General features: G+C 44.8%; 2 protein-coding genes and 2 pseudogenes across 6 annotated transcripts in view; 2 read left to right on the forward strand and 2 right to left on the reverse strand.

Annotated features, from left to right (window-relative positions):
• LOC103541911 (butyrophilin subfamily 3 member A2-like) overlaps nt 1-25,119 on the forward strand; it is a 264,550-nt gene that overhangs the window by 157,918 nt on the left and 81,513 nt on the right. The gene's annotated exons all lie outside the window — the stretch shown is intronic.
• The window catches only part of LOC139077402 (butyrophilin subfamily 3 member A2-like), a 187,370-nt pseudogene that overhangs the window by 130,308 nt on the left and 31,943 nt on the right, over nt 1-25,119 (forward strand).
• On the reverse strand, nt 2,744-8,381 carry LOC103566961 (butyrophilin subfamily 2 member A2-like; annotated as a pseudogene).
• LOC103545518 (butyrophilin subfamily 3 member A2-like) overlaps nt 14,906-25,119 on the reverse strand; it is a 33,566-nt gene continuing 23,352 nt past the window's right edge. For 2 of the 4 annotated variants that reach the window (XM_070585288.1, XM_070585290.1), the window contains exons 2-5: nt 23,314-23,403; nt 22,939-23,050; nt 22,703-22,833; nt 14,906-19,233 (exon numbers count right to left, since the gene is read on the reverse strand). In XM_070585288.1, the coding sequence (XP_070441389.1) occupies nt 18,935-19,233; nt 22,703-22,833; nt 22,939-23,050; nt 23,314-23,403 (632 nt within the window). In that variant the 3' untranslated portion in view covers nt 14,906-18,934. Of the gene's footprint in view, nt 19,234-21,851; nt 21,865-22,702; nt 23,404-25,119 lie in introns of those variants that run through there. The other 2 variants (XM_070585287.1, XR_011529940.1) reach the window with 2 other exon arrangements.

Here is a 25,119-nt window from a genome sequence, read left to right on the forward strand (position 1 = left end):
AATCTCTTGTGCTTTGTTTTTGTTTCTGTGGAGCTATTGTTAGCCAAAAGAGAGATTTTCTCCAGAAAGTGTAGTCTCAGCTCCTGGGATGGTAATTTCTAACTGACAGTCAGAGCACTTGTAAAGGCTGCTCCAGGCTCTGAATGAAGCACATACCTTTAAACATTACTTCTTTTTCTTTCAAAAATAGACTGTACCTGAGGCCAATTTGTGGGATTTGAGAAGGTGGACTTCAGGATATCCAGTGTCTTTTGGTTCTCAGTGTCAGATGCGCAGGGCCTGCTGACTTTTTAACCCTCTCCCTTATCAGACAAGCTTCTGCCAAGGCAAGGCCCATATCTATTTCACATTTGCATACTTGAAGGAATGGAGTTAGTGCCTGAAAGACAGGGGTGGGTGCCCAAACCATTGGTTAAATAAAAAGAGAGATAGAGAGAAATTGTCATCATTATGTACCTAAAAACCTCATTTGCTCTACTGTTTTTCCATTGCATTTGAAGCCTTTTCTTTCTCATTGTGGAATAAAGGCTCTCTCCTTCCTTAAACAGACTCCAGGCAACAGAAGGCAGGTGGGAGTCTTCTGGTGCAAGGGAGTCTTCTCACCCCTGGATTATCCTTTATCCAAATCCTGCCCTGGGGTTAATCCTGTTTTCAACACTTTTCCTTTGGGGTAGGGAGAGTAAGAGCCTTTTCTCCTCCTGTCCCTTCCCCACCTTCAAGCGCAGAATCATGATTAAGCTGCTCTAATCCACAGGAGGAGGAACCTCAGACCTAGCCAAAATGGTCCCCTCACAAATCAATAGCAAAAAATTACCATTATAATAAAACAAGATAATAATGGTAATAACATTTACTCTGTACTGAGTGTATGCATATTAGACAGGTTTCTATTCCAATCATGCTTCAGAACGAACACCAAACATCTCAGGAAATTATATCAACACATTTTTCTCCTTCATGAGTCTGCAGGGTGACTGGAGTGCAGCTGGACTGGGGTGGGTTCACCTGGTCTTGGCTGACTAGATTGGATTCCAGGAGAGGTTGGGTTCCTGTCAACTCCAGAGGTCTCTTTATTCTGAGACAAGGAGGTACAAGACATGTGCTTCTGCCTGTCCTGGCAGATGACAGAAGCAAAGGAACCAAGCCAAAGCAGGCAAGCATGATTAGAGCCTCTATTTCACTGACATTCCAATGGCCAAGCCCAAAGTTAAGGAGGCGTGAACTGCAAAGACTCATGGCTGATAACAGGAGAACTGGGGCAGTGAGCCTATCCAGCACAGGAGAGAGCTCTGACCACAAAAATATCCTGTGCTAATCACAGAAAACCAGAAATAATCACACATGCACACAAGTGCATACAGCATATATGATCCCACCACCAAAGGAAACACAGGTGAAATAGTTTTATCCTAGTCTCTTACCATCCACACAGATGCTCAGTCAAAACCTTAACGTCATCTTTGCTTCTATCCTCCTCTCCAATAGCATCTAATCCATGAGCAAGTCCTATCTCCAAATAAGTCTCGAACCAATACATTTTGCAACTCTATGGTTAATATTATGGTCCAAACCTGCATCATCATCTGTTGCAGAGATGACTGCAATTGTTTCCTAATTGGTCTCCCTCCTGCACACTTACTCCTGCTCCAGGAACCCACTGCACAACAGACACAGCATGTACCTACCACACAACAGGCACAACAGGCATCAACCACACCACAGTTTAAGTTTTAATCTCTAATGTCATAAATATTGACAGATATACCCCACATAAGCAAAAACTCTTTGAAGTCTTCTATAATTTTTAAGGGTCTAGAGGACAAAAATCTGGAAACTACTGTTCTTCCCACTGAACCTGAACCTTGTGATCCACTTTGTCCAGTATTCACCTGCTCAGCTGGGACCTTAAATCTTAGTCCATACTCAGTAACTGAGTACTGACTACTTGTTTATTGCAGCAACACAGGAACAAGGCTAGATCCAGATGTGTCCTCATCCTTCATTCTTCTTCATCCTAGTTCTAGACCTAGGGAGCTTTCCTGTACGGCCTGGAAATCTTGGGGGTGGGTTGGAAATGGACCATCAGCTCCTGGCACCCCTTAGCAGTAAGGTTGGAAACCATGCCCATAGCCTTGCCCCCCTCCCACCTCTCTGGTCCTGCTTCCTCTATCTCTGACCTCCATTCATGGTTTCCACCTCCCCTCTTATATCCTTGTGCATCCTGTTCTCCTCACCCCGAGTTCACAGTGTCTGATGTCAACTCAAAGATCAGGCTGAATATGTCAATCTGATGGTAAAGTAGCAAGTTTTCTACCTGTCACTTTCTCACACTTTCTTCTTAGTTAGGAGCCATGTGGCAGCACAAGTTTCCTGATACTAGGACCTGCCACATGTTCATAAGCAAATGAGTTACCAAAGCAACAGCCAGGGAGAGATAGGGTTGGGGCCGGAAAAGGGTGTCAACGGGGCCTCTGGAGGAGGTTCTCTTGTGTGACTAGAGGGAAGAAGAGCCTATTTCCTCCACCTGAAGATGTGCTGTGGTAGTAGAGATGGCCAGGGCTTAACTACTTGGCTTGAGATGAAGGAATTGGTCCTGGTGGCTGCGGTGGGTCCCTGCCCTGTGAATGATCAGGCCACCCTCAATAACCATGATCTCTTGGGCCCCTATGATCCCTGGGCAGATGAAGAGGGGGATGTCATCAGACTCAAGCCTGAAAAAGGGCCTCAGGGGCCTAGAGAAGGACTAACAGGGACACATGTAGATGTACAATCTGTCCCTCATATTATAGAAGGAGATATCTCCAGCTTCATAGTCCAGGAAGACGCTCACCTGGCTAGGGCACTCTGTCAGGAGGAGAATGTCCTCAGGAGAGTACAGGGCTCAGTAGTGGTTTTCAAACATCTTCAAGGTCCAGAGGCCATTCTGAGGAATCAGTAGGGCCTTCCCTTTCTTCTCAACACAGTCTCTACAAAACCCTACAGCCCACAACATCACATTTTTTAACTCCAACTCCAAGTAATGTCTCCCTGATAGGGAGAGCTTCAGATCAAGGATACAAGGACAATGGTTGAATCTCTGGGTTGTCAGGCACGCTTTGCCTAGAGGGCCCTGTGTTGTGCCTCTCCGGTCCTCTGACAGGAAGAGCTCAGGTGAGTGGTGTCTGGGTCCAGGACCACATCAGCTGCAGAGGAAGATTCAGGTTAGGCCTGGGGGCTCAGGAGATTGTGTGATTCCTGGTCCCCATAGAGGTCCCAGAAAGATGGTTGGAGATCGCCCATGTGGCAGCCTTTTCCATGAAGACCCCTTGACCCCAGGTCCTAGGCAGCTCCCAGACTGAGAATGACTGAGGCTGTACCTCTGTCTCTTGAATGACAAGAGCTTTGCCTCAGGTAGAGGAAAACAGGGCTCCAGGAGATGTAGAAAGTTTAGGAAATGAGTTGAAATTAATGGTTCCTACTTTTTCTCAACATTCTCAGATCTGCCCCATTTTCTGTTGAAGACATTTGATCTTTGGGACTCTCTATAGTTAGAAACTTCCCCACTTGTCTTAAACCAGCAAAGAGGCCCTATCCCTCTCCTAGTGAAGCAATTAAGGCCGATTTCTCCCTACACAGGTTCCTGGATGGTAAAGGGCCCCTTCATTTGTCCTCTGTGTTCCACCAGTTTAACCAGATGACAACTGATTTAAATGACTAACAAGGGCCCTTCAAAGGGTAAAAAAGGAGGATAATGTTCCCAAAAGATACCTGCTGCCTGAGAGGTATATAAAACAAAAGGTAGGGGGAACTATTTCCATCCAGTTTTCTTTAACAACATGGGTCTGAGTCTGAAGTTATGACCTCTCTGGATACAGGGAAAGCTTCAGACCCTGACATTCTGCAGACTTTCCCATTTGCAGTTATTATTACTTACTCAATCTACATTTCCATTGTGTTAAAATGACTTTCACCTTTCTCCAAGTTGATATGTGTGGCTGGGACAATTTTGAAATTCAAAGAGCAAAGAGGAAAGGTCCTAGTGGCATGGTATCTGGTGAAGCCTGGATTCTTAGGTGCTTTTGAGCAGAAGGTGAAAAATCACAGAATGCGAAGTGGTCATTAGGACCAGACAGTTGTATCCCCTGCTCTCCCACTTGCCCACCTCCCCTCCCCTCACAGGATACACACAGAGCATCAGTGTTCTCTTGGAGCAGGAGGCATTTCTGGCATCTATCTATGCAGCCCCAATACAGACTTGGGGAAGCTTATTGCCTTCCCACACGTGGCTCTTCAGCTGCGCAGTCTATACAGTCTTCAGGTTATAAAAAGCTAAGTCAGTATTGTCTTCTTTCATGTTAATCCAGGATCCACAGAGCAACAACTACTACAGTGAAACCTTTGTGGAGGTCCACTATGTCTGGTAGACTTCTGTAATCATGGATTAAATTATTCTAATAAAGAAGGGAATGTGGGAACTAAGCTGTAGAGCTGCTTGAGAGTTGTGGGGATTCATTGACAGAATAGCTGGGATAGAGCATTGGCTCAGATACTGACAGTGGACCCACCCCAGCCCTCTGCTCTCCCAGGCAGTGTTGGCTACGTTGTTCATCTCCTCTAATGTGCCCTGTAGGCTGGCTAGTGGGGAGGAAGCTCAGGAACTGAGGGAATGCCAGAGGTGCTCTCCAGCTTGTGAGAGGGTTCTTCTCCATCCTTCAGTGGGACAGACAGAAGAGAGGTGAGCTTCAGGAGATAATGGCTATCCAAGCACAAGACAAATTGTGCCTGGGATAGTTCAGGAAATGCTAACCTTACATAATTCCTCTTGATGTTGCTCTGTAAAATATAAACAGAAACAAATGAAGGTCCTCCATAGAAGAATTAAGAGAATTTGTGTTTGTATTAAATGATGGACTAGCTCTTTCTATAAACACTACCATCTCCCCTCCCCTCTGGCCAGGGAATTGTCAAGATAACAGAAATAATAGATGATCAGGTGGCTGGATCTTAGAGGCGCTGATTTATCTCTGCTTCAGTTCAACAATATAGTGCTCCACTCCACGTATCCAGGTGAATGGATGCAATACTTGCAGAATGGAAGCAAGTGAGCTCTGAAGATTAAATCCTAGGACATGAGAGTTCCAAGCCCTTGCTGCTACCTCTAGTCACATCCTTTCTCTGTTTCCCAGGCTGTTAGCTGTCAGAGCTATGTCCTTTGTGTGGAAGTGAACTGCTCTTTTGATGATGACAAGAACCTCGTCTTTTGATATGACAATAAACTTATTCTTTTACCTTTAAGGTGACGTTCTTTCTCTTTTTCCATGTGTTCTTTCCACAGTTTCTTACATGCAATTTCTTTCTCTTCATTTTCAATTTCTTTTTCCCCTGGAGAATCTCTTTTTCCCGGTGGAATTTGTTCACAAGACAGGTGCTCCCAACGATGACAAGGAGTAGAGTACGCAGGATGACAGCCAGGGGCACCATCGAGGGAGATGTGCTGGGAATAAAGCATTCAGAATAGGGAGCCAGAAAAGTCCTATTTAGTGAGAAAAAGTAGATCTGGGACAACAGCTCCCTTCAGGACTCATATCTTAAGAGCTCCCCCAGGCCCTTGCTCTGTTGGCTTCTTTCTCAGAAACCCCAGATAGAGAAAGAATCACCCCACAGTGATTTCTAGGACCGGGGGCTCAGGAGACAAAAAGCAGAAATAGCTGGAGTCACCAAGAGAAGGACCAGGTGAAAAAAAGCTAACCAGCCATGCTGGATCACCAGGGCCACAACCCTGGGACAAGCCACCATTCCTTCTTTCCTGGAATGCCCCCCTCCCTGCTTCTGCCCGCACCCTCTGCAATCTATCCTCAGCCCAGCAGCCTAAGTGAGATCATGTTATTTCTTTGCTCAGAACCCTGCAATGTTTCCTATCCCACTCAGACTAAAACCAAAGTCCGTCTGTAGCCTACATTGCCCCATGTGATCTGGACCTATTGCCTCTCTGATTTCATCTCCTCCAAATCTCACTGAACTCAATTCATTCCAGACATACCTGCCTCTTGGGGTTCCTTGAAGCTGCCAGACATGTTCCTGCCTCAGGCCCCTTGCATATGTTGTTCCTGCTACCTGGCTTGCTTGGTCTTTAAATATCTGCATGGCTCCTTCCTGACTTACCCAACTTTCATCTTTCCCATGAAGCCTTCCCTGACCATCCTATCTATAATTACAACTCTCCTCTGGCACTCCCTATCTCCTACATTGATTAGCTCTTTCTACAGTACTTATCACCATCTGATATAATCCAAAGTTTGTTAATGATTTCACTCCTGATTTAATTACTTCATTTATCACCCTCTGATACCCTAAAATGTGAGCCATGTGAGGGCAGGGATCTTCATGTATGTTTTTCAGTGATTTACTGTTGGTTTCTAGAACAGTACCTGGAACATATGTGATGCTTGTTAAGTATTTGTTGAATGAATCTCTATAGATAGAGAATTTCCCTGCTCTGTCCTTTGGGAAACCCCATGGGCAAGAAAGGAGGCTTCAGCAGGCAGCACCTCTGGATGTAGACAGACAACCGCCCAGACCATTCTCCATGTTTCATGATTGTTCTAAATGTTTAAAAATTGCTGCAGGATAAAGACCACAACAGGGAAAAACCATCAGATTTACCCTCAGAGAAGAGGCTTCTACTCATGTGTTTTGAGACTGTTTGATTTTCCCCTTCTGACAAGGGGAGAGGCCTCAGCTGAGCTGCAGCCTCCAGCCCTTCAGGGCCCAGGACTCTTCCACTCCAAGCCCCTACCTCCCCATCTCCTCTTCAGCCTCAAATCTGGCTGGTGAGCATCCTGCCTCCCTGCAATGAGCCTGCAGAGGGCAGGGAACTAACCTAGAATGAAAATCACAGTTTCCTTCTCCTAGCCAAGCAGGGTGGTATTGATGGAGCAGGACACATTCCTCACAGAGCGGTCCCTGATGATCACAGCCATGGTGACTATGAAGAGGCTGTCTGTGTCTACAGTGTAAGCCTCCTCCATGGTGGGCATGATCTCACCATAGGAGTACCTCCAAATTGCTCTGGGCTCTGGGTACCATCCTACACATGTGAACTCCAGCAGGATGCACCCATTTTCATGGCCATTTGTTTCAATGAGGGGCTTAAGACACAGGCTTGAAGAGAGAAACCACTGCTCACATCAAAGGCAACGGTGTCTTAGTCAAAGTGTCTTAGAAGATGAGCTCTTAATGGTGATAACCAAGGGAAGGGGGCAGAGAGCAAGGGTCCAGCACCTAGAGAAACTGATTATGCATATTCCATGCATTTCTGCACCAGTTCTGTGAAGGGAGGAAGGAAGGAAGGAAAGGCGGGAGGGACAGAGGAAGGAAGGAGGAAGATAGGAAGAAGGGAGGGAAGAAAACCTTGACTTTGGACGACATTAGGAGACCAATATTCAAATTAAATTGCGAGATCTCTAAAGAGAAAGGATTACTTTGCAATTTTCTTTGCACTCTACATGCAGACCTAATCACAGTACCAAGCTTCTGCCTCCTAATAAATGTTTGTTGGTTGATTCATTCAGCTAGAGATTTTAATGTTCTCACTTCTGTGTAGATCTGTCCACTCTGACCTAAAGAGCCGGGTTTAGAATTTCACTTTCAGCCCTGGGAGGGCTTCTGAGTAGCCTTGGTTTCCTGAAACATTAGGTTACTGTGATAAGGACAGATTCTGCCAGGCTGGCAGAATCTTAAGAAACTTTTTAACCTCAAGACCATGACCCTAGCAATCTAAGATGGGTGAGGAATAGCCAGTGTTCTACTTGCTGATATGAGTAGTGGTTATGTGGATTACAGTTCATAAGAATTCTGTAATCTATACATTTATGTGTTGTGAGTTTTTCTCTATGCATTATTTTTCACAATAAAAATGTCTCATTCTTAAACCTGTTACTGAGGAAGACCCTCAGAGATCTCTAAGATGTAAACAGAAGAATAACCTGTAGGGATTCAACATTCTCCCTGTTCAAGGCTACAGCTGAGTTCTATGTGTGCTTCTCAAGGTTTGATGCCCACAGCTTAGCAGGGCAAACCCATTCATTTGGCCCTTGGGCAGGAGGAAGCCACCCTTCCTGTGTAAAGGGGACTCCAGGCAAATATCTGCTGGTCTGCCATGGGCCTGGGGTTAGGAGAGAAAGTTTCCCCAAGAGTCACACAGTGAAAAAACAAGGATCAAAATGAAAGGACACACCTGTAACCATCAGGTGCATGGTGACCTCATCATAGGCTGTGCTTTCTTGGAAGTAACAGTGGTAGATGATGTTTTCGTGGGCTGTTATGTTGTGGATAATCAGCACCACACTCCCCTTGCTGATCTCTTCCTTCACAAAAGCTTTTCTTTCTTGGGGCTCCTCCATCTGCTCCTCTGTTCTCTCTCACCCGCCCTTATACACAGGCACTGCAGGGGAGAACTGAGACCTGAACTACCTCACCTCCATGTCCTGAGCACTTTTCTCAGGTGACAGGTGGCAGTATAACATGCTGTTTCCTCCCACCATGGCCACGATTGGATCAGCTGGCCCCACGACAGTAAACTGGTCTGTTCAATAAAGGGGTAAAATCAGACAGGGTCCCCAGCCACCACATATCTAAGGCAGGAAAGGACGTGCATATTCCAGGGCACAGACAGATTCTGTCTCTATTTCTAATATATTCTTTCAAATATATTCTTTCTAAGGCCATAGGGGCTTCCTGGGCTGAGGATTCTGAGGGCCAGCTGCTGTGGCTGGTCAGCAGCAATAGATACCTAGGAGGAGTGTCTACTGAGGCTGCTAATGCTTCCTGAATACAACATTGAGAAGCAGACACTGACCACCACCTACTGACCCTGTGCTTACAGAGGTTTTCTTCCATTCCCCAATCTAGCACAGAGCCTGGAGTGGAGTATAAACTTGAGCTGTCCAATATGGTAGCCACTAGCTGGTTCCAATGGCAATGTGCTATAGATGGAAAATACACACACACTATTTTGAAAATTAAAAAAATATATTAAATATCTCTGTTAATATTTTACACTAATTGAAATTTACTAACAATATTTTGGTTATTTTAGGTTGAACAAAATACATTATTAAAATTTATTTCATCTGTCTCTTTTTTACTTTTTTAATTACAGCTACAAAAAATTTAAAATTGTGCATACAGCTTGCCTTTGTGGCTCTCATTGTATTTCCATGGGACCACACTGGTACGAATTCAATGAGCATGTGCAGAAGGAAAGGATGAGTGAACACAACTGCAGTACTTCTTCAGACTGAAGTATTTTGCAGACTGAAGTGTTGTTTTTCCTGTCTGAGAAGCAGATAGGAGCTGGTGGCATGGACCCTACCTGAGGCCAGTGTAAACAAGCTGAGGACGTGGAAGAAGAGAAGGGAACCTGGTAGGGAGAAATGCAGGGAAGCAACTGGCTCCATATGCACCAAAGATGAGTCACCCAGGAGGGACAGGAACCAGAGACCTAGGGGCACAGAGGTGGAGAAATCATCCAAGGAGACTTGATACACAGTTCCCATCTAGGTCAAACTTTCCTGTGACCTGTGTTGGGATTATCAGCGCCCCGACTTCTGTCTTGGGCAGCCCCCTACCTCTACCGGTATCTCCCAATAGATTGATTCATTAAACATTCCATGGAATAAGCCAACCATACAAGGATGAGGGAGGCAGTTTTCTGTCCTCCTGCGCTCACTTCTCTGGTCAGAGTTGAGTTTCTTCAGTTGTCACTTCACATGCTTCCATACCCTCTCTTCCTCCTGTGTTTTCCTCTTCCCTGCAAATCACAAATTACACTGTGCAATGAGAGGTAAAGCCAGTCCTGGAGAGCTTCCCCACTAGGAAGCTTCCCCTCTCATGAGGACCCCACCTTTCCCACCACCAGGTTCTTTTCCTCAGCTTAAGGCCACACCCACACCTCAGAGCTGTAGAGCTTCCCCTCTCTTTTGTAGCTTCTAGAACTAACTTCTTGTGTTTCTTTTCTTCTCTGATGCTCAGATGATGATTTTCCACTTAACCCTCTTCTCTCTAACTCACTCATGGGCACAGTCACAAGCAGAGAATAAAAGGACTCAGAAGCAGAGAAAAAAATTTTCTTCCTCTCCCATTAATTTCAGTGTGGGGCTGTGGGACCTGCGACTCAGTCCATTCTATGACCACAAAGTCCCAAGATCTCCAGTGCATGGTTTACAGCTCAAGATTGGCCAACAGTGGATCCATCAGCCAATAGTATCCCTGAGCCTACTCTCCACCAGTTACCAGGTAAAATACACAGAAACCCTTTAGGAATTAAAATCCCAGAGCTGAGAATAGTCTTTTGAGATGATCTGGTTTAATATTTCCTTTTTCTGTTTTCAGAAGGCAGATGCTTTTTATTTTTATTTTTTTTGCAAAACCTTGAGATTCCCTGTGGATTGTGGCATTGCTGCTAACCAGGGGGAGGGGCCTATATGTGTAGAAGTGTTTATGTTTCAGTGGTTGTGTTGGGGAGTAGGGAGGTGGTGAGGTAAACATAAACGACCTGCTTTCCAAAGCCAGAGGGATCTTGTTCAAGTTGTTCTGCTGGTGGGGCAGTAGAGAGATAAGGGGGAACACAAGGAAGGACTGAAGGGGTAGAGAAGGAAGGAAGACAGCAGCTGCAGCAGTAGACTGTAGACCTTGTCATTCAGTCAAAAACCATTGAGGGAGAGATGCTGAGGATACTGAGAGGAAAACCCTTTTCTCTCAGGGAGGTGGCATTCTAGTGGGGCAGGAAGATGGTGGCAAAGAAAGACTTTCTAGTTGGGCTTCATTCCGTGCTAATAGAGCTATTGAGTCCAACACCCCCTACACCCACACAATGCTCCCCTCCCTTGCTCCACACACCTCAATCAGGCCTTTGTATACATTTCTTCTAGAATAATCTTCCTGAGACACATTACTTTACATTACCATCAAGAACCTAAATGCTTCCCCTGGAGGCCTCCAATTCCTTTCTGATTCATTTCAAAACTGTGCAATTAATGCATTAGCATTGTGTGTTAATCCACAGTATCCTTACAAGACTAGGATGCTCTTGGAAGGGACAGAAGAGAGAGCTGTAAGAGTCTAACAGCCTGGCCTTCATACAGGCTCTCTCTGAAGAAAATAAGGCCCAGGGGTTCTGGGGAAGGTTGTGTCAGAAACATCTGGTGAAGCCAGGCCTCAACCCCTGTGGTAGCTGACCTGAGCCAGAGGGAAACACATGTGTTCTGAGAATGAGGAGGACCCATTGTCCATAAGGTAGCTCAGCAGGAAACCAGGTCCAACCAGTGTGTGCCACTTCAGATCATGACAACCTGACCTAATCGTTCTCTGTCATGAGAGGGATGAACCTAGAGGGTGTTTTCCTTCCTTTGAAGCACCTCCAGCTGTGGATTCCTTCCAGGTGGTGCCAAGACACCTTGGCTCACGAAAGACATTCTCACTCTGTCCTGGTCAAATTCAAATTACTGTTACTCATGGAATCAATGAGCATAGTAAAAGGGTTGTGTTAAGTTGTGAATTTTCAGGGCTGCAGCAATAGTAAACAGTACATTTACTTTGTTATAAAAGTACAAATTTCACAGAACACGCAGCACCAAGAAAACGGGGCCCCCATAGGCATTGGAAACAATGATGGGAAAGTTGCCTAAACTCGCTCCATCGTGAACATTTCTCTCTGCATATCTGCTTCGGTTTAATATCTCTGAACATCACAGTTCTTTTGCTTCTCTAGACCATGGTATGAATGTAAAATGCCTTCCTCCAGCTCCCATGCATACCTGCTACTAGCCAGATATCACTGGCTACATATCATTGAGCCATTCATTCAAAATATGCAAAGTATTCCCTCTGGTCTAGTCTGGGTCAGATGTCCATCCCACACCCAGTCCATGTCAGCATCAGTGGGGCCACTTATATGGACATGTATTGGAAGACAGGAAGCCACCACTGCCAAATGGATGGGGTTGGAAGGAGGGCAGACAGGTCTTCACAGGCGTTCACTGTACTGTCAGAAGCAGAGCCTTATAAACAAATGCTGATGATACCCAATCTCCTAGTCCCATGGTCTACCTCAAGAAGAGAGTTTCCTGTAAGATAGCAATTCCCCAGGTGCTTGCCTTTCTTCTTCTCCACCTGAGAGCTTTCTCCAACACCGCTGATGCTTGCTCCTTTGCATATACACAGCCTAATCTGGAAGTGCAGGGTAGTTAACTTTTCCCCAGGTGCAACGTTCAACCAAAGGAGGATATGAGTTGTGGAAGAATGGCCCAGGCTTGCCATCACTGCTAGGAAGATTTTGGGGTATAGCCCACAATTTCACGTGGTTTCTCAGAGTGTCCTGGGTGGCACTAAGCCCAGTTACCCACTTAATAACCAGTTAATTAAAGTACCTTTAAGCCATTTTCCACTTAGTTAGCTTTTCCCTTTTTATTTATTTCTGAACTTGGGTTTTCTGGAATCTCTTCCCAAATAGACTTCCTGAATCCAAGTCCTTGAATCACAGTCAGCTTTTGGGGAGCCCAAACTAAGAGATGGGATTAGGTAGAAATTTCTCCACACATTGTATCCAATGGTGGGAATTATATTTTCTGGACAGGTGCACTCTGACATCGATACTTGGCTCCATCAAGTGAATAAAGGGGTACAGATAAAATTTCCAAAAATTCACAAGAATCTCTAATCATGGAGGCCCCTAGTCTATACAGGGGCCTACCAGTATGAAGAATTCTTCCTCCTACGAAGTGATGCTGTGATTATGATAAGTGTAGTAAGCTAAAGAGTCCACACCATCATCTCTGCAAGCTGGGAATATGATTCTTTACATGGCAAAAGGAACCTTACAGATGGAATTAAGGTTTTGGACCTTAAAGTAAGGGGAGTATTCTGGATTCTTAGGAAAAGCATCCTGGATTATCTGGGTGGACTTGATCTAATCACATGAGGTTTTTGTTTCTGTGTGTGTGTGTGTGTGTGTGTGTGTGAGGAAGATTGGCCCTGAGCTAACATCTGTTGTTAATCTTCCTCTTTTTGCTTGAGGGAGAGTGTTGCTGAGCTGCCACCTGTGCCAATCTTCCTTTATTTTATGTGGGACACCTCCACAGCATAGCATGAGGAGTGGTGCTAGGTCCACGCCTGAGATGTGAACCTGTGAAACCCAGGCTGCTGAAGTGGAGTGCAGGAACTTAACCACTATGCCACCAGGCTGGTGCCTAATCACATGAGTTTTTAAGAGTGTAAGCAGGCAACGGTGTCAAAGAGATTCAGTGGAAGAACAGGAGAGAGTCAAAAATTGAGAGGGACTCGAGCTGCTATTGCTCCTTTGAGGATGGAGGAAGAGGGCTGCAAGTCAAGGAAGGTGGCAGTCTCTAGAAGCTGAGAATAGCTCTGAGCTGACAGGCAGCAAGGAATGGCAACCTTATAGTCTTACAGGAATAGGAATAGACTTCCTAGTCTGGGTCAGATGTCCATCCCACACCCAGTCCATGTCAGCATCAGTGGGGCCACTTATTAGACAGGAATAGGGACCCTGAGTTCTTAGAAGCTTAGGGACCTTTGTTCTAAGAAGCTAATTCTTACAGCTGTAAGAAACTCACTTCTGCCAACAATCTGAAGGAGCAAGTACACAGATTCTTCCAAGAATCCCAGGGCCTCCAGAAAGGAACACAGCCTGCAGGAACCTTGATTTTAGCCCATGTTGGACTTCTGACCTACAAAAATGTGAGATAATTAATTTATGTTGTTTTATGTCCTAAAATTTATGGTAATTTATTATAGAAGAAAAGAAAGCTAGTACAATGAGGATTTTGTGAAATTGCTTCCATGGACTAAACTGTGAAACTGTGGTAAATAAACTGTGGTGGCTTAAAATCTAGAAAACACTCAGTTGAAGAGTGATTATTAACAAATTTACTTAAGAAATGTAACTTGACTACCACATGCTGGGTAGAGGGGATATAGAGGTGAACAATAACAATGATGATAATGTAGAGTAGCCTTTCCTCAGTATCCATCAGTTGAAAGGAATATCCCTCAACAGCAATGAACAATCGGTGGTAGAAATATCCCTTTCTTGGAGATGGATTCTACAGTGTGATAAAAATACCACTAAAGTTCATCTAGCTTCCTTCCTCCCAAATTCCTATTACACAGACAATCTTTAGGTGTTAAGTTAGGCTTCCTAGAGACCTCCAAAGTAGGAGGATTGGTTCTGGTTCCATGATAACACCTCATTTTGGCAGAGCAGGTACACATGTGCCCATTGTTAGTGAAGAGTTTGGCCTCTAGTCCCTTCACATCATGTATGATGCTGTCCCTGTGAATTCACTCTCTGGACAACATCACGCTGCAGTCAATCCAATGAAGTGCTGAACCTATGGCTCTGACAATTGACCTTGAGGGAAACAAGTGGGGTGTGACTTCCATAGTCACCTATAGAGATACTTACAGAGGATGTTCTGGAAAAGGTAACTCAAGGCTGCATATGTGACAATGGGGCTGGAAAAGAAGAACAGGTTAGCTGGAATGGATGGGACAGGGGCCCAACAGCACAAGTTTCTGTATGAATTATATAAGTACTTGGCCCCCTTCTTCAGTTGCCACATTCTCGAAAGGAGACTACCTCATGGGGTAGTTGTGAGGAGTAAATGAGTGAAACTCACTTAAAGCATTTAGCACAGCATTCAGAACATTTTAATTTATCTATAAATGTCAGTCATTATTGTTTAAATCCCAACTGTCATTCACTTGCTGAGTCACCTGTGGAAAGTTAATTCACTTTTTTACATATCCCCTGTTTCCTTATCTATAGAAAGGAGACAATAATGTGGTACCACACTCAACTGTCATGTGAAATAATGGAATTAGTATTAGTGAAGTGCTCCACACAGTGTTTGCATTTAGTCAGTATTTTATTGTTGTGATGTGTTGCTGTTAAGGAGAGGGCTCTCAGCTCTAGGCTGAGCAGGGGGAAGCAGGGATGTTACCTCAGCCTCAGGGTCCCTATTCCTGTCAGCTGAGCCTGGGGTCAGTGGGGTCTCCAGGGAATAGTCAGACACTAGGGCAGTAACAAGGGAACTCTGCTTTCACGACCACACTGGAAATATGGTCAAGGCAGTGGGATCCCATGACATCAGTCTGAAAACTGGGTACACAGGCTCAGAGAAGGAGGTGTGCAGGAACGTGTAGATATGAGATCCATCCACGGCATTGTATAAAGAGACCTCACCAGTCTCATAGTCCAGGAAAACCCCCACTCTTTGAGGAGGGTTGTCAATTATCAAGTGTGTCCTGGGGTCAGTGAGAGCCTGATAGTCTTTCCTATTAGATAGGCTAATAGTCCAGAATCCATTCTCTGGTGACATATTAACCCTAAATTCTCTCTCCACGTTCTTCCTACATATCCCAACACACCATTCTTCCCTGTGCCCCACCTCCACCTCCCAGAAATGTCTCCCTGACCTGAAGCTGTTGAAGCCAAGCACACAGTGATTCCCCTCAAATCTCCAAAAACTGTATGGCAGAAAGTGTGGTATACTTGTCCACTGCAGGCACCTCTGGTCCTCAGAAACAAAGAGGTTGGGGTGTGCTGTGTTCCAATCCAGAATCACATCTGCTGCAAAAAGTTTGGGGTAGGCCATGGGGTCAGCCATTTTTTCCTAGACCTCAGAGCCTCAGCCTTTAAGACATAGGTCTGGCTGAGAAGGTCCAAGTCCAGAGCCTGGTGTCCCCAGCCTGCCCTGAATGTGACCCTCTCAGCCATACCGAAAGAAAGGCCCAGGGGTCTTGTGTTCAGTGGAGAAGAGTTATCAGGGTCATGGTCTATATAACCCAACATCTCAAGCTGGCTCCTTCCTTCCATCTTTTTCCTATTTCCCTCCCCAAAATGACTCTGTGCACGTGTGGTTTATAGTCACATAGATTTAAATTTCAATCTTTGCTCTGAAACTCCTGAGCTGAATGACTTTTCATTTTCTGAAGTCTCTTTTTCCATAGACCCAAGCTATATAATGTCTTTGAGCCTCAATTACCTTATCTGAAAAATGGGGATAAAAACACTAATCTTTAGGGTAGAAAAAGACAACACATTTTATATGTAGCCCAGGGCTGGACATGGAGTAAGTGCCTGACGTTAATGTAGCTCCATGCCTTTTCTGTGCTAGAGGATATGTTGGGGGCTTTCTATGCTCCCAGATGCACTCTCCTACCTTTTTCTACCTTCTTCTGGGACCCAGGAATCTATTGTCTATGGACAACATCACTGGCTCCCTTGTGTCTGGTTGCCTGCTGAGTTTGCCAATGAGATTTATTGGCATTTGCCAATGCCAAAAGTATTTATTTCCCTTACTTTCTCCTGTCAATGTCAGATGGTTATTCTCTCCCAAAGGCATGACTCTTCTCAGGCAGCCCTCTCCTTGAGCCTCAGTTTCCTCTGGGCTCCAGTAATTTCTCACTTTCTCTATTCCTTTAAGCTTATTGTTGGTGACCTCTCCCCACTATTGAGAGCCCTGGGGCACTTCACATTCCCTACCCTGCCTCTTGTCTTTGTAAGGAGTTCCTTTTCTAAACCTCCTTCAACCACCCAGTTTGAACATGTCAGCTCTTGTGTGGGTTTTGACCAGTATATGTACATTACCTCATTTAGTCTTTGCCTCAAACCTCACATAATAGGGATTATGGAAATAATTTTAAAATGAGGAGACTAGAGTTCAGAAACATTAAGTAACTTGAGAACACACAGCAGCAGGAGGTGGTGTAAGAATCTTGGGAAAAACACAGATCTTTGTGCACCGCCTTTCTCCTTGGTCATTCCACATCCTCACTCTCCCTGCAGTATTAGTTCACTCTGCCTCTCCTTCCCTCAGTCTACCCTTTATTCCTCTTCCTTCCCATGAAGATCTACGGAGCTGAGGAGAGCAATCCTCCCTGCTTCTCTGGGCTGTCAGCAGGAAGGCTCTGGAGATGGACATGCTTTTGAGACCAGAACCTAAAGTCATCCACCCAAAACTCTCCCACTCATGGGGACTTTTCTTCCCAGAATCTCAAGAGTTGAAGAAGAAAAAGGGAATATGATCCCTCAGGTTGTTGTCCTAGGGAGCATACAGTGATTCACTCACCAGCTTGGTAGAGGGCCATCTGCCATTCTGAAAGGCAGGAGACACAGATAAGCGAAGGGCATTACTTCTGTTCTTGCTCCCGCTCATTCTCCTCACTAAGCCTTTTCTTGTGCCCTTTCCACAGTCTCCCAATGTCCAGCTTCTTTCATCTGCAGCTATGCCAGATCAGACATTTAACATCTCAGAAATGGTGAACTTCCTTCCTTCCATCATTCTGGGGCTGCAGGCCACATGTCCAGGCTGTTCTAGGGTGTGGGCATGTGTGCCAGCAGGGTGAAGGATGTCGGAAAATGCCCAGATGTCGTACTTTGAAGACCCTCTCTGAGGCTCCAGGAAAGCAGGGGTGGTGTCCCCCACAGAAAATGAGCATCTGGGCTAGATCTGATTATTCCTACTGGGAATGCCAATGGGTTGCATGGCAGAGATACAGTTTAAATGCTTAGTACACATGTGCCAGGAAACTCAGAGGACATTAGGGTCACTCACCAGCATAGACCTGAGAATTCCCTCCACCTGAAATGGAAGAAAGTTAGAGATGTCACCTGAAATGTGTCATTTCTGAGTCATGTCCTTTCTCTTCCTTTGCACCCATCCAATCTTTCTTTTGGACAACTAGTCCCACACTTCCTACCATCTCCCTCTGCCTGTTCCATTCTCTCCTCTCCTCTCCTCTTTAATATCAAGTCTGAGAACATCAATTCCATGCTGATGATACCACAGGCACCATGTAAGTGCTTTCCTAGAGACCCGGCAGATATATTCTATGTGTATCTATGCTCCCATTCCTTGGCATAGGTGTGTATACCTGTATGTGTGAGTGTACTAGAATCCCTATGTCTCAAGCTGTATTATCTCTTGCCTACTTCTGAAAAGAATTGGGCAACTTAATGAGGAAATTTCAGCTGAGACTTTTTAAAAAGGAGTTCTAATAAATCTATGACTACTGAGCCACTGTGACCACTTGTGTTTTTGAGACACTGTTCTCTGCTTCTTCTCTGATTTTCTCATTGTTTTATTTATTTATTTTTCTTCTTCTTCTTCTCCCCAAGCCCCCTTAGTACACAGCTGTATGTTCCAGTTGTGGGTGCCCCTGGTTGAGCTATATGGGGTGCTGCTTCAGCATGGCTTGATGAGTGGTGCCCTGTCCACACCCAGGATCCGAAGTGGCAAAACTCTGGGCCACCAAAGTGGAGCGCAAGAACTTAACCACTGGGCCACGGGGCGAGCCTCATGATTTTCTCATTGTTTTAAATCTTACATTCTTTCTTTTCTTCTAGGCAGCCTACAGATTATGTAGAGCAACTAGTGAGGTTCCCAGCATAGGAAAGTCACTTGATCTAGCGAGTTCCACCCCCCTCCTCCTCCTTTCCTTTCAAGTACATCCCTGGATATTCCTTTGTGCTTTGCTGGCTGGAGAGTCTATGGGCCCCTCATGGAGAGATATTGAAGGATCTTTTCCACATTAAAAATCATGACTTTCCTTGCTTCCCCCACCATCAGCTATCCTTATTTCTCTCACTTGGTAAAGGGATCAAGGATATTTCTCAGTCCTGGGCAGAGTTAGGAGTGAGGAAATAGACTGGGAAGTATACCAGCAGAGATTCTTAGATGCAAATTCAGAGAACATGTCAGAGCTACTCATGAGCCATGTACTGGATCTTTCTCCACTCTACAATGAAGAAAGGTAAAGAGTCATTAACACACTTAAACCAGTGATAGGGAGACATATATGGATCCCTAGGGGAGTCATAACTTACTGAGTTCATGCCGGAGGTCCTCTGGAAAATAAGCCAAAAAAAACCCAATTATTGATACGGAGATGGAACGGGAAGTACCTCTGGAAAATAAACCTTACAAATGACCCAGTGCAGGGGTGGATGTGCAGGATGGGGAGGGGTTGAGGTCTTTGGGGGCACCTTCCCCTGCGCCAGTGCCTTAGGTTCCCTCCCTGGGCTGATATCTATTTCCTTTTCTTCCACTTGCTCTCTCTCTTTCTCCTTCTGCTGTCGCCACAGGAAGTAACCCATCCCAGTAAGAATCAGCAGCAAGATGGACAGTGTCCCCACCAAGGCTGTGATCCAGGGCCAGGTCCTCCAGAAGGGGTCTGCAATGGAATGGAGCTTTAGCCTCTCACTCTCAGGGCAGGAATTACAGATCTTATTTCATGACATTAAATAATCCTTCTCATTCTAAAGTATCATTGAACTTTGGGTAAGACTTCGGCACACTCTTAGGTAACATAATATCATTACTTGTCTTGAACTGTCTGCTTCTCACATCTAAATATGAGTTGCTCGAGCATCAGAATCATGTTTTTTCTGGTTTAACTTTTTAGAAGGTTACATTTATGGGCTGGCCCATGGCCTAATGGTTAAGTTCGGCAAGCTTTGCACCAGTGGCCTAAGTCTGGTTCCCAGGCACAGACCTACACCACTCATCAGCAGCCATGGTGTGGTAGCGAACCACATACAAAACAGAGGAAGATTGGCACAGCTAGCAACTCAGGGTGAATAGTCCTCAAGCAAAAAGAGGAAGATTGGCAACAGATGTTAGCTCAGAGCAACTCTTCATCAGCAAAAAAAAAAAAAAAAGTTTACATTTACCTGGTTCAAATATCAGAAAGACATAAAAAGTCATCCAAATCTCCCATCCACTGAATCCTCCCTCCCACCTTAATTATCTTCTCATTAGTCAGCTTAATATGGTGGTTAGGAATATAAACTTTTGAGCTGGAGGGCCTGCATTCAAATTCAGTCTCCTCCATTTGACTAGCAATGAGATATTGGACTAATTACTTAACTGCTCTGTATTGGTGTCCTAATTTATAACGTAGGGTAATAACAGTATCTCACTCATAAGGTTAAAGGATTCAATTAATGCTTATAAAGAGTCTGACACATAGTGAGTGCTAAGAAAGTGTTTTAAATTTTAAAAATACAAAGATATTCTTATGTTTTTCTTGTTTTCACCAAACATAGCATTCTATAAAAACTGCTCTGCTTCTGGCTTTTTCTGTTCATCTTGGAGATTCTGCCATATTAGTACAAAGAGAATGTCTGTGTTTTCTTTCCCAGCTGTGCAATATTCCGTTGCATAGAAGTTCCCCATCAATGGACATTTCCATAGTTTCTAGCTTTTTTGCTGTTATAATTAATGCTATAAGAAATTACATTTTACCGGAGTCATTCCATAGAAACGCAAGTGTATCTGTCAGATAAATTCCCAGAACAGAGATTTTGGATCAATAAATAAGTAGTTTGGAGAAATACTGCTATATGGCCCTCAACAGAAGTTACGCCAATTTACACTAAAAATATACCAAAGTATACCAACAGAAGTCTAAAAGTGACTGTCTCCCCACAATCCTGCCATCAGAACGGGTGGTGTACCACTTCAGTTTTGTTTTGTGTTGTTTTAGTGCCAATTGTACAAGCAGAAAACATTTAATACAAATTCATCTCTTGGGTGAGATTGGATCGTCTCATGTCTTATTTCGTTTTCTGTGAACTTATAATTCATGTCATTTCCTCATTTTTCTATTGGGTTGTTTTACATTTTAAGGAGATTAACTCTTTCTCTAAGATATGTCACACATTTTTTTCCTATTTTTTCATTTGTCTTTGGTTAAGAGTCTAATCTTTACCATCTTCCCCCAATTCCTGATGCCTGTCACAGTTTCTGGCACACAAGAAATACTCAGTAAGTATTTATGACATAAACAACTTTATGGGGAAAGAAAAACATCCTTGGAGTAGGAAGAAGGCTCCAGATCCCTGCTCTGTGCCTTATATTCACTACAGAGACCCAAGTCAGCAACAGAGAATTACACATCCTCCTTCTTTCAATAGCCACAGCACAACAAAATATATCTGAGGCTAAAGCAGGGTACTGACCTGCAATGGAAATCCTGGCTGTCTTTTCCTTGCTGAGGAGGGAGTTTCTGATGATACAAGATTCCCCTTCCCCAGAGCTACCTTTCACTATGACAGATGCTGCGTCTGCATACAGACCAGCTCTCTCTGCATCCAAAGGTGCTGCCACAGCTGGCATATCCTCTCCCTTGGCATCTCTCCATTGTATTTGGGGCTGGGGATACCAGCCAGTAGACATGCACTCCAGATGGATCTCTCCAGCCTCATAACCCTTCATTTCAATGTGAAAATCAGAACACAGTGCTGTGGAACAAAAATGTACCTGAATGCTATTGGAGCCTCCTGTAGTGATGAAACTCTCAGAAGGAATCAGATGGCACACTCACATTATATAATTCAATGGCTGTTTCACTAAGGAGCTGTTTTCAAAAGCCTGGTTGTGGTGAGGGGAAACTACATGGAACAGAACAATACCCCAGGGAGAGGAACAGTGGAGTTGTTACCACCCACCCCTAAACCCAAAGAGAGGCTGAGTGGAAGCCCTTTTGAAGACCTAAGAGAGTCATATAGAAAGGGCTTTCTTAAGAGGAGCTGTGATTTTCTGGAAAGGAATGCAGCCAGCTTGAGGTCATCCTATATGGAGAAAGCCAGGAGGAAAAGTTCCTAGACCTCCTCTGCTGTATCTTCCATCTTCTGCTGCAGTTCCCCATTGACTAAACTCAACCAGAAGCCACAGGGCAAGAGAGTGCCATGAGAAAGAGGAATGCAACCCTTGACTTCTGGTCATCAGCCTGGTCTCACCTTCTCCTGTTGAACATAAGCAATTTCATGGAACACCAACATCAGACAAGGGCACTTTGCCACTAAGATGGGTCAAGACAAAAATGAGACCACTCAACAATCGTGTTTGAATGGAGAGAAAAACACAAATACTGTCCAAACCACAATCATACAAAACATTTCCCTATCCTGGCTATGAGTGACTGTTTTTCCTTTCACTATTACAGGTTTAACTTCATTCTAGTCTTCCTCCTAGGTAAGACATATTAAGACATCCAACTATAGAATCACACCCAACACCTTCCTGACAGAACCCAGTCCAGAGCAAAGTCCCACTTCCATAAACCCTCCCCCAACTCCCCTAACACAAGTCCAAATTCTATAGCAAGTCTTCTCTAACACTCTCTTACTGAGACACCCCATGATTGCCACATGGCATGTGTTCTTCCTCCCTGCAATAAGTAATACACACAAATTGGTCAACTCCAGGTGTGTTCCTGGAGGCCTTTGGCTGGGGAACATTGGCAGCATGGATGCTGTCCTACAGGTCAGCCATCCAGGGTCCACAGCAGTGTACAATTGGAGGGGCCACAGAAGTGATCTGAACACAACTGAACCAAACAATTGTGTGCTATCACTGAGGAGATATGTTCTTATCCTTCCTATCTTCGACCTGCTATTTCCCAGCTTAGACCCTGGCAGCCAGCTTGAGAGAGTTCTTTACTTGATGCTATAGAGTACAGGAGGGATTCCTCCTGGAGGAAAACCTGTGTCTTTCCCAAGAGACACAACGAGGGAATGCAGTGGAGGCAGTTCCTAGTGACCAGCCAGGATGCTCTGAGGTGGATTTGGAACATGAACTCTGCTTCTGCCCCCAGGTCTCAAGGAGTAACCAGTTCAGAACAAAACTAGGAGCCTCACCTGCAACCTTCAGCTCCATTATGGCATTTTCAGAGAAGTTTTCATCTTGGAAATAACACTGGTATCTCCCTCTGTCAGAGGCTCTGACGTCATAAATTCGGAGAGTGGCCTTCCCTTCAGTGATGTCGTCTCTTAAAATCGAAGTTCTGCCTCAATACTCTGCCATCTGTTCTTCTTCTCTTTCCTCCCCATTGGCATACATGTATACTACCTCCCTAAGGCTGGATCTCACCCACATCAGATCCATGATCTCCACGCTCATCTTCGGGGAAAGATGACAGGGCAGATCAGCATATTCACCCATGAGGGCCAGGATGGGCCCAGAGGATCCAACCACAGCAAACTGAGCTGGTTGGTAAAAGGAGAAGCTCCATCAGAGGGAGTTGGGGCATGAGGGTAAGGGAGGGATCTCATGCAGGGAGGGTGAGGTACAAAAATCCTAGAGAGGAACATGATCCTAATAGAAGTACAATTTGTCTGAATGGCATGTGTACCTTCAGTTTGGGATGGGACTTCCAGGACTTCCAGGTATAAGAAGTTATCACAGGTTCTAACTGGACAATAACAAGTAATTGTATGATTCAGTAACACAAATGCAGAATGTTCCCTACCTGAACAAGGGGTAAGCAGCTGGACCAAGATGACGCAGACAAGGAGGTCAAGCAGAAGGATGTGTAGGGAATTTGCCATTTTCATCTTTGCTGCAGAGAGATGATGGAGTCAGGCAGAAATTATGACTTGAAAGAAGATAGCGAATTCCGCATCAAACCTCCACCTCCCCAGGGGCGATTCAGGGTGAAACACACATTCATTAGTGTGGTGACTCAAGATCCTCTTCTGCGACAATGTCTGCTTGGGAGTGTCTTAACTTTGAGTTCAACATGGAAAATCACCAACAAAAATATGTAATGTTAAATGCACATTTAACATCTAAATATTATGTATTTAGGGTTAAATGTATGTATATTAACCCTAACCCATCAGGAAATCCTCAGCTCTACTGTCCAGAATCCTTCCACTTTCCCACACTTTCCCTGCTATTTCCAGGTCCAAGCCTCCACCCTCACACTCTGATTAATGAAGCATCCTCCTCTCTGGGTCCCCTGATTCCACTTGTGTCCACTATAGTCTATGGTCAGCACAACAGGCAGAACGTTCCTTGTGTAACGTCATGCCACTCTTCTGCTTAGCAGCTTCCAGTGGCTCCCAATTCCCTCACAGTAGATGCTAAAGTCCTTACAATGGCCAAGAAGGCCCTCCAGGACCTGAAACTCTGAATTCATCTCCGTTATCCTACTCATCTTATCCAGCCACAGTGCCCTTCTTGCTTGTTCTTGAATAGGCCAGGACAGAGGACACCAGCACTGACTGTTCCCTCTACCTGGAACCCTCTTCCCCCAGACATCCACAAGGCTCACTCCCTCACCTCCTTCGAGTCTTTGCTCTCAAGTCAGTTCCTCCATGAGACCCTCTCTGACCACAGGTTTATGGCAAACTGCTCCCATCCCCCTGAGCCTGCTCTCTTTTTCTCATCCATTTTCGGCACCTAACATATCCTGGGTTTACTGTCTGTCTCCACCTGCTGGAATGGAGCTCCACAAAGCAAGGACATTGGTCTATTTTGTTTCCTAATGTGTGATGAGACCATAGAACAGTGTGTAGTTCACCTGGAACCTTTAGTAAATATTTGTTGAATGAGTGAATGGATGAGGGTTAACGTATTAACCCATCAATACTCCTTAGAATTTTATATCTGTTTAGGTGATCAGATTAAGTGGTTGTCATCCCACAGGAAGGGAGGTGGAGAGTTGTGAAGACAAACTCTGCCTCCATAATGACATGCTCTTTTGGTCTGGCTTAGAGACTATATCCTGGCCTCCTCTGTTCCCACGGAGACTTGCCTATATTATTATATTTATTCCTGTTTTTCAGTGAAGTGGTTTCAAGGAGCAAGAATGTCCTGAATATACATATAAGAGTATTACAACTCAGTGTGCTTCAGTGCACTCTTTTTGCGATTGTTCTTTGGGGGAGAAACAATCCTGGGAGGGAAATTATTCGTTTCCTGTCTTCCCTTTTCCCAGGTGTTCACCAGTGCTCCTTGGCTGATGGCCTCTGGGCTCACCAGCAATGGAAAAGTTCCTGGTCTTAATTTCTCCACTACTAGAGAAGTGCCTTCAGAGGCAGAAATGTAAAAGCTGGCATTTGCAAAGAAGGGGCAATTATGCCAATCTAGAAGCACACAGCAGTCCAACAAAGCTCATACCAGTATGAAGTGCTCAGGTTCTCCAAGGTCAGAACCAGGACCCCTGCAAACCCCCACTCCAAGCTGAGTGCTGTCAACTGTATTTTGGCTCAGAGAAGCACCTCCGTCATCTTTTAGGTATAGTATGTGGCATCAATGTGAATATTGAGAT

The sequence above is a fragment of the Equus przewalskii genome, chromosome 19 (genome assembly GCF_037783145.1).
Source record: "Equus przewalskii isolate Varuska chromosome 19, EquPr2, whole genome shotgun sequence".
Lineage (NCBI taxonomy): Eukaryota > Metazoa > Chordata > Mammalia > Perissodactyla > Equidae > Equus > Equus przewalskii.